This window comes from Theobroma cacao, chromosome 6 (genome assembly GCF_053813885.1).
Source record: "Theobroma cacao isolate CCN51 chromosome 6, ASM5381388v1, whole genome shotgun sequence".
NCBI classification, from domain to species: Eukaryota; Viridiplantae; Streptophyta; class Magnoliopsida; order Malvales; family Malvaceae; genus Theobroma; species Theobroma cacao.
In genome coordinates this window covers 25,317,311-25,332,292 of record NC_142644.1, presented here as the reverse complement: position 1 = coordinate 25,332,292, position 14,982 = coordinate 25,317,311, and the positions used below count along the sequence as shown (strand labels likewise).

Here is a 14,982-nt window from a genome sequence, read left to right as displayed (position 1 = left end):
TTACATAGAACTTAGTAACAATTTTTATAGGAAAAAACCCCTTGGTAAGCACCTGCCAAGTTGAAAATCAACTATTCAAAGAAAAATTACAGAACAAAAATTACACCTTGTAGGATCTGGCATGACCTAAGCACATCACGCAGATTAAACTCCCAAGGCGAGCCATTCTGAGCAAACTTGTGATACAACATGGTGTCCTCATGTAACCGTCTGTTAAATGAGATCAGATTTGAAAGTACAGGACGTGGAATTGACGGATAAAGTGAGCTGCAGATGAAAAGATAGTCCTCCTCAACTAACTCATCAATATATACCTGAAATGGCAGAAACTTATGTGGTCAGCTCATAATTAATCAGCCAGGCATAAGTTATACATTCATTGTAGCTGTAATAACAGACCAAACCAACCTTAGTGAAACGATTAAGAAAAGACTTTGGAAGGCCTTTCCTGCCACCACCTTGACAAGAAGGATTCTGACAAGCAAAAACTCGAAAAGATGATGGGCACCTAAAAGTACAACCCAGTTCTGGAATAAAGACCTCAGCTCGATGATCCAGAATTGCATTTAAACCCTAATAAATACAAAATATAATATTAACAGCTTTCATTTTCCTGAAAGGACTTGCAGGAGTAACTAACCAAAAAGCCTATAGTACATCATAAAAACAACTCTACTGTAACAAAGCATGGCATCCATACCTCTAAGACAGATTGTGGAGCAAGATTAAGCTCATCCAGCAAAACCCAACAACCCTCCTTTAAAGCCTACACAAACAAAGCAATGTTAGGTACTCACATGTCCAATAAATACATGAAAAGCTTTAATAGCCAAAGATATATTACCTGCAATAAAATTCCATCAGACCAAGCAAACTTCATTCCTTCATCACTCTCAACAGGCAAGTCAGACCCCAGCAAATCCATCATGTCAGTCTGCAGCAAATGCGCCACAATCAGATCTACTTAAATAGACTTGCAAAAGTAAGAATTGAAAAAAGTTTGAAACTTAATAGAATGAAAATTGCCAACCTGCTCAGATAAATTTATGCGCACTACTCTATGTCCCGAAAATTTTCCTAATGCAATTATCAAACTTGTTTTCCCAACACCTGGACTACCTTCCAATAAAACTGGAAAGTGTAGCAGAATTTCAACAGATAAGTAAGAAGATACCAGGGGATGCAAACTAACATACAGCTGATAGAGACATACCAGGCTTTGAAAGCTGCATGGCTCGCAACACTCGTAAAGCATTTTTCCGTGTAGTTGGTGCCAAAAACTCAAATCCACCTGCCTCACTCTTTTCAGAACCTAGAGAGCCAAGCAAGTTATGTAAGCCCTTACATATTAGGAAATGGCCCGTTAAAGTAAAATAGTTTGTTACATGGCTCAATAAGAAGATCCGGGAAACGGTTTTAAGATTTTTTCCTTCTCCAGTCTCTAATTGCCATGCTATTACAGAGTTGAACTCAAGTCATGGAAGAAAAGAAGCCTAAGAAAACCACAACTTGACTAGATTACTCTTGTCTATCATACTGCGGTTTTATCTCCAAACCTAAACCAATTTTTTTTTATTGCTAACCTTAGTTTCCTAAACTGACACTTAAAACAAGTATATTTAAAACTGCCACAAGATCATAGAACTCATTCTCAGTCTGAAAGAGAACTTCCACAATTAAATAAAAGCCTCTACAACAACAAATTACAAGTAAAAGCTTTTGTGATATTAGAAAAACACTGCATTATTTACGTTGAATAAAATAATCACCTTTCTCAATGTAAAACGGATCAATACTAAAGACATTGTCACATAGCGTGCTGTCAGTGTTAATCTCTACAGGTGTTTCAAGATCACCCCAACCATAATTCTCCATTTTTGAAAGTTTTGAGTACAACAAATTTGTACTGTCCACCTGCAGAACCAAAAAATTAAGAACCAATAATCACTTAGTAACTAGGATAACAAAAGCAAATGAATCAAACCAAACACTAAACAATCACTTTTGAGCAACCAATGCATCTCAAAAAGCAAAGCAAGAAATATAACATATATTATTGAATGCATAGTTGCTTCTAAATGTAACAAACTATCGGTGAATGATATTGGCTTCAATTTGACAGGAAGAGTGTTAAAAAAATCAGAACAAACATCTGTTTCACAGTTCCCTACTTCCCTTTACCATGCAGACACAACTTCTATAATAGATGCAATGCTTCCATTAAACTTTGTTGGTACTTTAAGTACAACAAGAGAAAGTATTTCTTTTCTTCTTCTTGGGAAGAGTTTATTTTTAATGAAGATCTGAATCATAGAGAATTCTTGCAGAATTTGTGATTGATTATTTCTTCTATTTTCTTCACCTTGTACTTTCTCTCTTTACCATGAGAGCACTTCCAAATACTTCATACAAAGGAACACACTAATCGTCAGCTTTATTGTAGTTCTATTGTTTCAAGCACCCTTTCCCACGAATTGCAGTCTTCAACTGGCATTAAATCTCAATTCAATCAAACCACATTCCTATCATTGCCATAAACCCCTCAATATTTAATTTCTAGCCCCAACTATAAAACCTAGTAAGCAGATTTCCCCAAAGCTGCCCTGCATCTGTCCTTTCAATCATTATAGATGCTGTAGTACCTAATTCATTTCTCTTGCAATGGTTCAAACTAACAGCTCTGAAAAAATTATGAACAAAAGGAGAAATGATAGCAAAATCCAGTGAATACTTGTATTAACTATTAAAGAAAAGTTATGAAGTAAAGATGCCTGAGTTTCAGTTCATCTAATCAACTTTAATACCAAGGTGAATTAACTTAGTTGTGCCAATGCCAAGCCACGGCCATTGGTAGTTGCGCTACTGAACTATCTGCAAACACACTCACACACAAAACATTGGCATTCCTTTAACTACAAGAAACAATGGCAAGAAGCATAAAGACCAATATTACCTGTAGCAGTTCTAAAAGAAAAGACAAGCATCTTTCCCTTAAATCTCCACAATCTTTTTTAGAAAGACCAGTCCCTGAAAAACACAAATAAAGAGGAACGCAATGAGGGACAAAAACAACGACAAGGCTGCTTGATAGCATACAAGAGAACATAACATCATCAACAAATTGTAAAGAAACAAAAACTACAAGAAATCAGCAAACAAATGTTAAAACAAGTGAATATTGACTATGAACGCTAGTCTCTCAGTTCTAACTCCAAAAAGCATTTTTCTGTAGAGTTGGACATGCCAATACTATCATGATATTCATGTCATATTCTATGCATCTGTTTCATGTAGTGCAACACCTGTCTATACCATTTGATATTACAGCAGCTATCACATAGGTGTCTCCATATTTAAAGTTAAAGCATGATGTCTACACCTTATATACATACAACAGCCATCACCTAGGGGTTTCCATAGTTAAAGTAAATATATGATGTCCGCTCTACAAATTTGATGTTTGACAAGGCTATCATTCTTCTTTTTTCTTTTTTTGATGGAGGCAACTACCTGAATTTTAATAAAAAACATGTTGATCCATTGCTTCTAAGTTCTAGTTGAATACCTATTCACAGATTATGCTCTTTCCAAAATCTTTGATGCTTTCACCACACTTTTGCCAATTATTTAAAATTTGTTAGCAGGAGGAAGTAGAAGAAAAGTGCACAAATACAGATAAACCCATGTTAATGGTGAGATCCTAAGGAAACAATGGTTGGCAGCCACCTAAGGCATTAATAGATGGCATCCCAAACATAAAACAAAGCAAAGTTCATCCCCGTAAAGTGATAGCTTTAATCATCAGCAATTTAACAAAAATAGCTGTAATATACAGGGAAGGAAATAAAAAATGAGAAGAAAATTAAAGCCATAAATGCATTATCAAAATGAGAAAATATTTCACTGATATTACAAACATGTGTTATTGAAAGTACCAAAAACAAAAGTCAAAGTGGTAATATGGAAAAATGTTAGTGTCAGAAACATTCCATAGTAGAGGAATTACAACAAATAACACAATATTGTAAGGGAATACCTAAACTCAGTCCGTCAAGCAGAACAAGGAAGGCACCATGAAGGAACGAATGCTCTGGATCTAATTTAGACACGTTAACAAATGCAATCCAAGACAGAAGATCTCTGACAGTGAGGAACCTCCCAATTTGCAATTGATTAAACCACTGGAAGGAACAAGAAATGAATTATATTTCAGTAAATTAGACTGTTTCAACACCATATCAAACACCCTGAAAATGTTTATTGATATATCATCAACAAGATGATTAAAAACGGAAAAAAAAAAAAGACACCACTTCCATGGGTTAAAATACTACAACCATAAGTCTCACAAGAAAAAAAAAAGAACGAGCATAAAAAGAATAGAACAAGGAAAAAGAGGAACTTAAAAACAAAGTAGACTAATTTCATAACTACTAGAAGAAAAACTGAAAAAAATGCATGATAAGTAGCGAGCCAGCCACACCTCGTAGAAAAACATCAGCAAATTCGCAAGTGATAGTATTATAAGAAGTTGGATGGGTGTGAAATTAATTAAAAAGGAGATTTTTGAGCATTATAATAATTCACAGAGAAAATCACCAGGAACTTTATGACTAAAAACATGGAAAGATACTTTGATCTTGCAAATTCAATTCATCGTATACTGATTTAGAGGTATGGTTAGGAGCCAACAAGTAGGAATTGGATCAGAGCATACCTCGTAGAAGTTTACCATAGGATTAACAATGTAAGAGAGTTCAAGGCGGGATAGTCTGCAATATAACAAAAATGTTATTTAAAGGAAAAGACTCAATGACCTTAGTCAACAACTTTTCTTGACAACTTGCATACCTATACAATGCAATATTCCTAAGCTCGTTCAAATCACCAACAGATGGAACCCATATTTCAGTAAACCGATTACGAAGAGCAGGTGATAATTCCTTTTTACCATAATCACCACCAGGATTCATTGTTGCAAGAACTAAAAAATTTTCATGAGCAGTAACTTTCTCTAGAACATCTCCTCCTTTCTCAGCCAAAGACTGCATACAAAATATTAAAACCAGGTAAATGGGGAGCAATGGCAACAAAAGAACAAGATGCCCCTAGCAAACAGGTGAAAGAACAATATATAATCTGATATTGAGAAATAAACTGCCTAATATCCTAATATCAGCTGGGTCCAACAGCATAAATTTGTCATGCAGCATCAAGATATAATATAATCTACAGTCTTTTACTAGCTAAGTTGAAATGCACTACGAAGACCAAAATCCTCAAACAAGAATTACCTACCAGTTTTCTTTCTGGCTCCAAGACACTGTTCAACCTTTCCAGCACGCTATCATCAGCCAAGGAAATTTCATCAACAAGAAATAAATCACCAGCCTTCATAGATTGCACAAGAGGCCCATCTTGCCATGTAAAAATCTTCTGCCACTCATTGTGAAGCAGAACAAGCTCCTGCCTCACCTCCTCTATAGTATCTATATCTTGCAATGTGAAATCAGGAGTTGAAAGAAGGCCTTGTCTGTACTTATTGATAACTACATCCAGCTGGTCAAGGGTTGAGGAAGCATGACAAATATCTGAAAAAATATCCTGCAACCAAACATATTTAAGACACTTGTTGTTATCTTACATGAAGCAGAAATAAGCCAAGATATCAATAGACTATTTTAACCAAAACATACTAACCAAGTCTTGAGGGAAGTCAATATGGGCCGTCAACAGCTTCAATCGTTCAATCACACATTTGTATTCTGACGACAACCTCGATCTATCGCGAATTGGGTAGAAACCCTGTTAAACATTTCATTAGACAATTTTGAAGGGCATTTAACTTTCAGAGAGTAACAACAGCCAGTGAGAGAAAAGCAAACGAACCCCAAGAAAATCAGATGTTTCAGTGTACTGGTGACAATTCAAAATGTGTAAATTTAACCCCAAGGCAATACTCAGCAACTGGCAAACAGTAGTCTTCCCACCACCTGTTTCACCAACAAGAAGCACCGGCTCACGAAACTTATAGCAACGTCTGACAAGAAAGTACAATCTTCTCATGCTTTTAGTTAAGATCACACTGCAATGAATGAGATTATGAGTAAAATGAAATTTAAAATAATCTAGCAAAACCAAGATAATACAAAACAGGTCTACAAATTCTTACTTTCCAAGACTCTCTGGAACAGGGTCCTCTCCAAGCAACTCCTGCAAAAAAAAAAGGATAGCAAAATGTGTTTCAGATTCTAGAATTGGTTAAAATGCTAAACATTGAAAACATTATCAACCCAGTCCAGCTTACTACTAAGCTACTCACAAACATTAAACGAAATGGAGCAAGTTTAACAATATTCTTTAACTTACTGCAAATAAAACAAGAGACCAGAGGTAATGATAGAGACAGAGATTAGATAACAAGAAAAGGTCTACAACCATAAAGATCTCACAGATGCTGTAAAGAAACATGCCTACTGAGGTACGGTAACATTTATACTTGTAATTAGCAAGAATTAACCTTGTTTGTCCTTGAGATCTAGTGATTAAAGCCAGACAACGTGCATTACACAATATTATTACATTTTAGCAATGAATTACCATCATCCAAAAACCAGGATTTATTGGATCAAGTTGAAATGATTCCTGGTAGATGTCTCGAAAGACAGAAAACCATAACTTTCAGCAAAAATCAAAAAATTAAACAAAAATACTAAAAATTTAACAGCAAGGGAGGCAATGTTCAGCCCTACAGAGATTGCTGGAGCTGCCTATAAGAAACAGATGGAGTCACATTGCTTAAAAGCTTGCAATCTTTAGATAAAATTAGGAACCTAACACACGTAGACAACAACTGCATGCAAAAATCTGCAAAATTTAAAAAAACAGCAAATCTTCTCAAATTGATAGATAGAATGCACATAGAAGTGCAAAGCCTGCACCCATCATGCATCAACATCAAATGTAGTGCCCACATGCTAAAGCCACCAGAACCAAAGAGCGCAAAAACAGCAATGCAAAAGATAAATAACAACCATCAAGCATTATACAAACATCCAGATATAGTAGACAACACACCGGCTTATATAAGTCATCTTTGACAAGTTTGACTCGGAGATGTCTCTCCAAAACTTCTTGAACTACATGTTTCTCATCCTCAACACGTAGCCTCTCAGCCAAAAGGTGATAACCATCTCTAGCCAAATCTTCATAAGATATCCCAGAAATTCTGAAGCGATCAGCCCAACGAAACAAGTCCCTTGGAGTTATAAATCCATGTTTTCCAGCAAATACTTTGCTACTCTGGCGGTGCAGCTGTAACTCCTTCATAACCTCAACCATTTTCTTGGCATAGCTTTCGGGTATTTGACACCTTTGCTTTAAGATTGTGCTCAATTCATCTTCTGGAATTTCATCAACATGAATCTCCACAAATCGGTTGCGAAATGCTCGAGAAAGCATTTTTCGCCCACCATAGAAAGTAGGCGGATTTTGAGTAGCAAAAAGCATAAAATCTGGATGTGCCCGAATTGTTTCACACAGTTCAGGCACAAAGAGCTCCCTGTTGTCATCAAGCAATCGGTTTAGCGCTTCTAAGACATCAGTTGGAGCCAAATTTAGCTCATCCAGAACAATCCAATAACCATTTCGAACAGCTTTAACCAACACACCCTCCTGAAATACAAGCTTCCCATGGGCATTAACTATGTAAGAACCTAAATACTCTTGCAGATCAGTGTGTTCATGATTATTTATCCTCACAAATTCATGACCAGTGATTGTAGCAAGATACTGGACAAGGCTGGTCTTCCCACTAGAAGTTGGACCCTGTAAAAGGACAGGATATCTTTTTATGAAAACAGCACGTGACAAGTTTCTAAGATGCTTCTTAACACTCTTAGTCAGGACATAGTTCTTTAAGAATTCATCAGAGCTGGAGTCTTCTTTAACCAATAAATAATGATGAAAAGGTACATGTAAAGGTTTCTTTTCTATCAGATTCTGCAAAATCCTTTGCTTCATTTTCTTTGCACTGGGCCTATCTAATAAACTAACAAAAAACATACAGAAACCATCATAAATAGCATTCTGAAACCCAAATTTTCGTTCTGCCTTCCTTGTAAATTCTAGTGCTCTATACAGAGACCTTAAACTGTATTGTGGTTTTTGATTAGCCCCATCTTGCAGCCTTTCCTCAGAATCCTTTTTGGCTATTTTATAAAAACGCCTAATTTTTTCTACTAGTTCACTATTTGATCCACTGTCACCCAAAAATTTTTGAATAAATATGTCCAAATCATGGTCATCCAATATATCATCAACAAAATATTCTGTAAATCTACTCCGTAAAGCATACGGCAAATCCCGCTTCCCAGCATCAGTTGCGGGATTCATGCAGGCAAATACACGAAAATTAGGATGCCTATTTATGTTACTGACATCACCCCTTTCAGCCAAACAAAGTGACCCATTCTCCCCCTCAAGAACACCAATAACTCTCTGCAAAATCTCAGGAGGTGCCAAATTCATCTCATCAAGCAAAATCCACTGACCATTTCTGAGTGCAGTCACAAAGACACCTTCTACAAAGGAAAATACCATTCCAGTAGAGGCAATCTGCCTGCGAGCAGTTTCAAGTCTCGCAGAAAGTTCCTCCCATGCTTTAACTTTCTTTTCTACATCTAAAGGTTTCTTCCGTTTTCTGGCAGACCCTGACCTCTCTTCTTCCACTAACTTTCTGAATAAATTAACACCATTTTTAAGTTTACGAAGCAACTTCTCCCAATTCTTACTGCACAAGAGCTCTTGTAAACGAGCAAATAATCCATGATTATCCTACATATAAGAAGCAAACAAAAGTTATTTACACAACCTAAACGACAACAAAAGAAAACAAAATACTAAAATTAAGACTACCTTCATAGAAAATGCCTTCGAGAAAAGAAACTTAAACTCATTATATAAGGGAATGCAAATAGACTGTGCATCCATAGGCTTAAATCCCCCTAATAGATCGGCAACATCACTTTGCTGGCTTAAGTTCTGCAACAAAAACACTCATATGAGTGCACTATGTATAAGAGCTAAACACTCACACCCCCATGCATGCGCACATGCATGTGCATGTGTGTGTGTGTGTGGAAGAGAGAGAAATAGACTCAACCATCATACCAAAACAGTAAGTTTCTGACCCAGCCTCATGGCCAGATTCTGCACAAGAGTAGTCTTCCCAGTGCCAGTTTCACCAACCAAGAGAACAGGCTCATTGTACTTAACAGAGCAAGCTATTCTCTCAAGTACATGCAAAGAACTATGAATCTTAACAAAAGGTCTCTTTTCATCGTATAACTGCAAGAATCACAATATCAATAAAAAGCTAATAACAGCCTAAGCTAAATTAATACAATTCAAAATGCTTGCTACTAACAGTTGCTTCAGCTCGTTGAAGCGTGACTCGTCCAATCCTAAGTTCTGACAGCAAATCCTGCAATAAGTTTCCAATATGAGAAACAAATTTTCATCTCGTAAATTATATACAATATAACTCCCAACAATCTAAAATAAATGCCACCTGAATTATTGGTTCATCATTAGGATACAAGGTTTCTGCCTGAGAAATTGAAACACCCCACTTCTTTGCAATGTCTTTCATTATAGTCAACCGATTTCCAACAGATGTTGAGAAGCAAGCAAAAACATCCACAGCCTAAGAGAATGAAACAGTAACTCACTAAGAATACATGCAAGTACAGCAATTAGAAAACTCAGAAGCAACATTAAAAATACCAAGGAAACAAGATACACGTGCTATAACTACCTCCTGATATATACAAAAACACTCAAAAGATGTCAAAACATCAAGCGTAGAAACAAAATGCAGTCCAGCAATTCTCTTGCACCACTTAAGTAGATCCCTGTCATCACAAGCCAGAGAAGTCAAATCTAGTTGCACCTATCACCAAATATCAAATCTTTAACACCAGCTTTTACCTTGATGAGAACTTGCTGGGTGAACTTAAGGAAACAGAGTTTCCAGGCTGAAAGCCCACAACTTGGTGAACAGAGATGGAGTTAACCCCTTCAAAAGTTTCTGAAGTGAAAACGTGATCAGTAAGAAAAGGATAATGTAGTCTAAGATCAGAGCTTCATGACGTGTGATTTGACCTACCTAATAGCTTTTCAACAAGAGGCTCCAAACTTGGATACCATGCTCTTACTATCTTTTGTAAGTCTTGACTACTTGGTGGCTCGATCATCACTTTCCTCCACAGCACTCCATTCAAATTCGCACCTACCACCAAAATAATTACAATAGAAGCCATTACTAACAAATATATGAACCTTAACAGTCTGTAAAATATATAGTACAGACAAGTAATTCCAAGGAAATCTTGACAGGAGAAATATCTAATCAACAAGAAGGCAGCCAAGGCATAAGTGTCACAGGTTGAAGTTTTATGCATAACCACATTAAAAGAGAGTAAACATCCCACATTCATTTGCACTTTGGCATCTGATCAAACATACACCAAATTGATCTGAAAAGGCTCATGTTTTTCAGATTTCTAAGTCTGTGCTAATGTAAAGAATTATGGAAGTCGTGTTCTATAATAACCTGAGTTGTTCCAAAAATTTCTGGACAAGCTTTGATAGATCTTGCGACTTTCCTATTTGTTTCTAACAGCCGATTCTAAAATATGATCAAAGAGCTGGTTTCAAAAGGATTAAATAGCAATGGATATCCTTTGACTATGACCATAGTTATTGAGGTTTTTGGCAACTAAGATCAAACCAGAAAGAACTTTTCAGAAAATAAGCTCACCTACAAAGAACTTAGTTGAAGTAAACAAAAGGTACACTCAGGAAAACTTGTAAAAAGTAGCCAACAAATACATAAGAGCAACACTCCAGCAGAAGGCAGAATTCATTTTCACAGCAACAAACCCATAAACAGATAAGGCATATAAAATTAAAGTCAGAAAATTAAATGGTAAACTAGGCACGAAAAATGAAACCAACAATCTTTAAGTTATATGGAGAATGAGAATTGAGTCACAGACCTATTCCATGAGATATATCACTTTTGAATGTAGAAATAGTTGAAAACAAACGGAAGCTTTCTGCCACCCTAATTTCCTGCACAAGCCCCAGATGCTTTGTTAGTTTCTCAAAACACAAAATATTGAGGAATTAAGCCATTTTCTCTATCTTGTTTTCTTTGTCTGTCACAACATGTGCCATTAATGTAAACAAGGTAAGTTAAAAGAAGCTCTTTCCCAAAAACTCAAAAGTTGGTAATGAAACAGCCTCATTGTCAAAGAAATTTATTTAAAAAAGAAAAGAACAACACTTTTTTCAATAGGACACAAAGCTGCAGAGAAAACCCGATTTGGACTCAGGCCAGCACCAACATGCATATAACATATAAGGAATCCTATTAAAGCCTGATATTATTAAGCCTCTGCGTATTCTCATAAACATAAGTTTACAAAAAACCCCCAGTTTAATAACAAAGAACAGAAGTCAAAATAGCAAACAGCCCAATCAAGGCCAGGGTTAACAAGCATATAACTGACCAAGTGCATCCAAGGAGGCAAACAACCTAAAAGAAACTAAAAAGAAAGTTAAAAAAGAACTTCCTATCCATGCAACTACAACATTATCATACAGGAACACCACTAATTTCCTGGTGAATTTTTAGAATAGAGAGTTGCATACCTCCCCAAAACCAGTTACAAATAAACTTGAACCTTCCAGCAAAGGTAATATCATAGATAGCACATCTGATGGTGCTTTGTCAATATCTTCAAATACAACCCAAAAACCATTCACAACAGCCTGTAGGGAAAGGGAATTTTAACTTTAAAAGTATAAAAAATAAGCAGGACCCAAAAACTAGAAGCCAAAGTAAGAAGAGGAATAGAATCTAATTCAAAGGAAAACAAACCTGGGTAAGTGATCCAGGCTGCCACCTGAATTCACCAGGTTGCTCAGTACAAACATAACTCCCAATCAATGTTTTTCCGTCAATTTGATCGTCCATGTGAATAGAAAGTACTACATATACAAGCAAGCCATGAAATTAGTAGAAAAAAATAAGCAAGACTTAAAATGAGCAAGAACACATGAAAGAGAGACAGAGAGACAATGACACAGATCACAAAATCGTCAAGAAAATTTAAGATTAAAATAAGTTGCCCAAAGAATAAGGATCTCTGCTTGATATTAGACCATTATGGGACCATTAGTTTCCACAGTTCTTTACATTAGGAACTAGCAATTGTGTTTGACTTATAGGCAGTGTAAGTGCTAAATTCAATATAGAAATTCAAGATCTCCAGAATTTTTTTGAAATTTCTGGAGATCTATTAGGTTTAACAGTTTGTTTTACTTATAGTTTATGAGTTCTAGCATCTATAGTCCTTGCAGGATTATGATTAGTAGAAATCGATGTAAGCACAAAAGCCCTCTCACTAATGAAGAACAAATTCATTAAAGTTCCAGCAACAATTATGATCCTAATGGGACTATGTGAAGCCACACTAACCTAGAGTTTGACTGTTATAATTACCTTGACAAAAACCTAAATGAAGTTCCTTTAAGCAACTGCTAGATTCTCCACATCCCCAATAAAATCACAATACATGTCTAGATAAACTGACTTAGAATGAACCCACCTTGACAATGCTGTTAAGATTAGCAAATGCTGATTCAGCAATCTTAAACACAGCGTCATTTATTGGGAAAACTACAGAACATAAAAAACTCTACCTAAATATCATCCAAGATAATTGAATGCTTCTACAAAAAAAGATATCAAATTATCACAATTTAGACCATTACTTTTCCATGTTACTAGCCTTGTTCACAGCAGAACAAAAGAAATATAAATATGTATTCTCTGAAAGGGACTAAATGGTTGGTATTCTCTTAGCTTCTAGCAAACCATCTGTGTTTCTAAGATTATAAATACGCATAAGAATAAACTAATAAAGGAATGTCTTAAAAAACATAGAATACCTTGGTTCCCACAATCACGGGCCATCTTCCTAATAAGGGCAGATTTCCCAGCACCGGCAGGGCCATACAGAAGAACAGGCCATTTTTGACTGACTGCCAAAAGAACCCTCTCAAAACTTCTCTTTAATGAAGAAGTCATGACAAATGGATTTCCGGCTGATTTATCATCCCTGAATCACAAAATGAAATAAGTAAAACACTAAAAACTAGAATGACTGCCACCACCAACATTAATGAGCTGAACATCACTGGCAAAAAAAAAATAGAGACTTCCTTTTTTAATCCAAGGGAAAATCTTCAATGATTTTAAGCCAACATCACATACCATTCTACAAGCTTCCGACTTCTTAAAGGTGGCTCAGTTTCATGAAACTGTGATGATGTAAAAGAACAACGGCCAAAAGATTGTAGGCAGTTATCTTGACTGAAACAAAGTTCTCCCTTTTCAGAATCCGAGCTAATGTGTTCAAAGGTTCGAATATATGCACCAGCCTTCTCCACAGCTATATCTTGACAGAACTCCTCCCATCTGGAAGAAAGATTGAAACAAGATTGAACGAAAAAGTTATAAACTATGTAAAGCTTTATCTGGTCTAAATAATTTGTTATAAAGCTAAACAAACCGCAATAAACATGAATGTGCTTCTTCAGCCCCAACACCAAACTTCGAAGTTGCTCTGTCATTCATTTTCAAGATAACGGATAGTATTTGTATAGCACACCATCTTATGTCTGCGATATCCTTCTCAAACTTCACATCACTGCCTTGATCAAGAATTACAACCTTCTTTACAAGGTCCAAGAAACATGACCAATCCCAATATTTAGAGAAAAACTCGGTTTCCATAACCAGAAGGCGATAGGATGTCCTTACAACATGCAAGTAATAAGTTATAACCTGATTTACAAAAAGAAAAAGACAAACTTAATCGTGAAAAGGAAGCAGAACAAAATAGTCAACTTCTAGTATGATCTAAGAAAACCATGAAAAAATTTATTATTTATTAGGGTGCCGTACTGCAATTATTTGTTTACTACATACTACTATAGACCACATTATTTAGAATTAACTTTAAGAGACACCCACCCTTCAGCAGATTCACCATGTAATATGGATGTATATATAACACAGACAGAACAACATATTAGACCATGATACTAACCAAAAGACAATTCTGAACAATGCCCTTATATCCCAGTTCAACAATTTTGATTATGCATTTACAATCACGCGAAGTTGTCAGGCATCCAACCATCAAGTTGTATTTGCAAGATAACTTAGCTAGATATATTGAAAGACAGAAAAGCAATTCTGATTCTGACATGAGAAATGAGCAAGGACCATATATACCTTGCCAGATAACTCAAAAACACTTCCTTTCATCAAAATGCGTTCAAAAGGAGGAGGAGCAAATTTGAAGTAATTTAAAACAGACCTGGTCCAGAGTAAAAAAAATTAACTTAATTTCAAATATTACCACAAATCCTATAATGATGAATATTGCATTAAAACTCAGACAGCAGTCACTAGAAGCATGCATGAACGAAAATAAATCCAGATGCCCTAGCAGACTTTCTAAAATGATACATAGCCAAAAGTTTCCAGCAATCAGCCGTTAAAATCTTCAGGCATTCCACAAAACAGCCTTCTCCTAACAAGAAACTTAAACAAGATATTTGCTTTCATATTATTGCATTACCACCTTCAATGAAAGGAAGTAGCAAAAGGATAAGCAATGCTTTCATACTCTGGTAAGCTCATCCAATTATAAGTATAAAACTGTAAAATTTGTTCATCATCAGTGGCATTCAGAACTTGACTAGGTGAACTGGTATAGAATAGGGCGTACTCTTCAGAATTAGCTAAAACTTAGAAAGAAAAAGCAAGGTAATTGTCTTCAGCTAGTGTAAAAACAGAAGGCTCCATTAGATACAGTTACTAATTGTTGCATGCAGCAAGCT

At 35.9% G+C, this 14,982-nt stretch overlaps 1 protein-coding gene across 2 annotated transcripts in view; it reads right to left on the bottom strand.

The window, feature by feature from the left end:
• Positions 1-14,982, bottom strand: part of LOC18596189 (midasin-like protein) — a 34,520-nt gene that overhangs the window by 18,151 nt on the left and 1,387 nt on the right. For both annotated transcript variants that reach the window (XM_018123059.2, XM_088807627.1), the window contains exons 3-32: positions 14,372-14,456; positions 13,644-13,918; positions 13,346-13,549; positions 13,021-13,190; positions 11,948-12,057; positions 11,719-11,838; positions 11,061-11,136; positions 10,169-10,291; positions 9,991-10,090; positions 9,818-9,914; positions 9,572-9,706; positions 9,428-9,484; positions 9,172-9,348; positions 8,917-9,042; positions 7,078-8,835; positions 6,173-6,213; positions 5,890-6,085; positions 5,701-5,805; positions 5,299-5,604; positions 4,852-5,045; positions 4,718-4,772; positions 4,037-4,181; positions 2,954-3,027; positions 1,770-1,914; positions 1,214-1,312; positions 1,031-1,131; positions 845-934; positions 701-766; positions 409-573; positions 107-314 (exon numbers count right to left, since the gene is read on the bottom strand). In XM_018123059.2, coding sequence (XP_017978548.1) covers positions 107-314; positions 409-573; positions 701-766; positions 845-934; positions 1,031-1,131; positions 1,214-1,312; positions 1,770-1,914; positions 2,954-3,027; positions 4,037-4,181; positions 4,718-4,772; positions 4,852-5,045; positions 5,299-5,604; positions 5,701-5,805; positions 5,890-6,085; positions 6,173-6,213; positions 7,078-8,835; positions 8,917-9,042; positions 9,172-9,348; positions 9,428-9,484; positions 9,572-9,706; positions 9,818-9,914; positions 9,991-10,090; positions 10,169-10,291; positions 11,061-11,136; positions 11,719-11,838; positions 11,948-12,057; positions 13,021-13,190; positions 13,346-13,549; positions 13,644-13,918; positions 14,372-14,456 — 5,603 coding nt within the window. The remainder of the gene's footprint in view (positions 1-106; positions 315-408; positions 574-700; positions 767-844; positions 935-1,030; positions 1,132-1,213; positions 1,313-1,769; positions 1,915-2,953; positions 3,028-4,036; positions 4,182-4,717; positions 4,773-4,851; positions 5,046-5,298; positions 5,605-5,700; positions 5,806-5,889; positions 6,086-6,172; positions 6,214-7,077; positions 8,836-8,916; positions 9,043-9,171; positions 9,349-9,427; positions 9,485-9,571; positions 9,707-9,817; positions 9,915-9,990; positions 10,091-10,168; positions 10,292-11,060; positions 11,137-11,718; positions 11,839-11,947; positions 12,058-13,020; positions 13,191-13,345; positions 13,550-13,643; positions 13,919-14,371; positions 14,457-14,982) is intronic.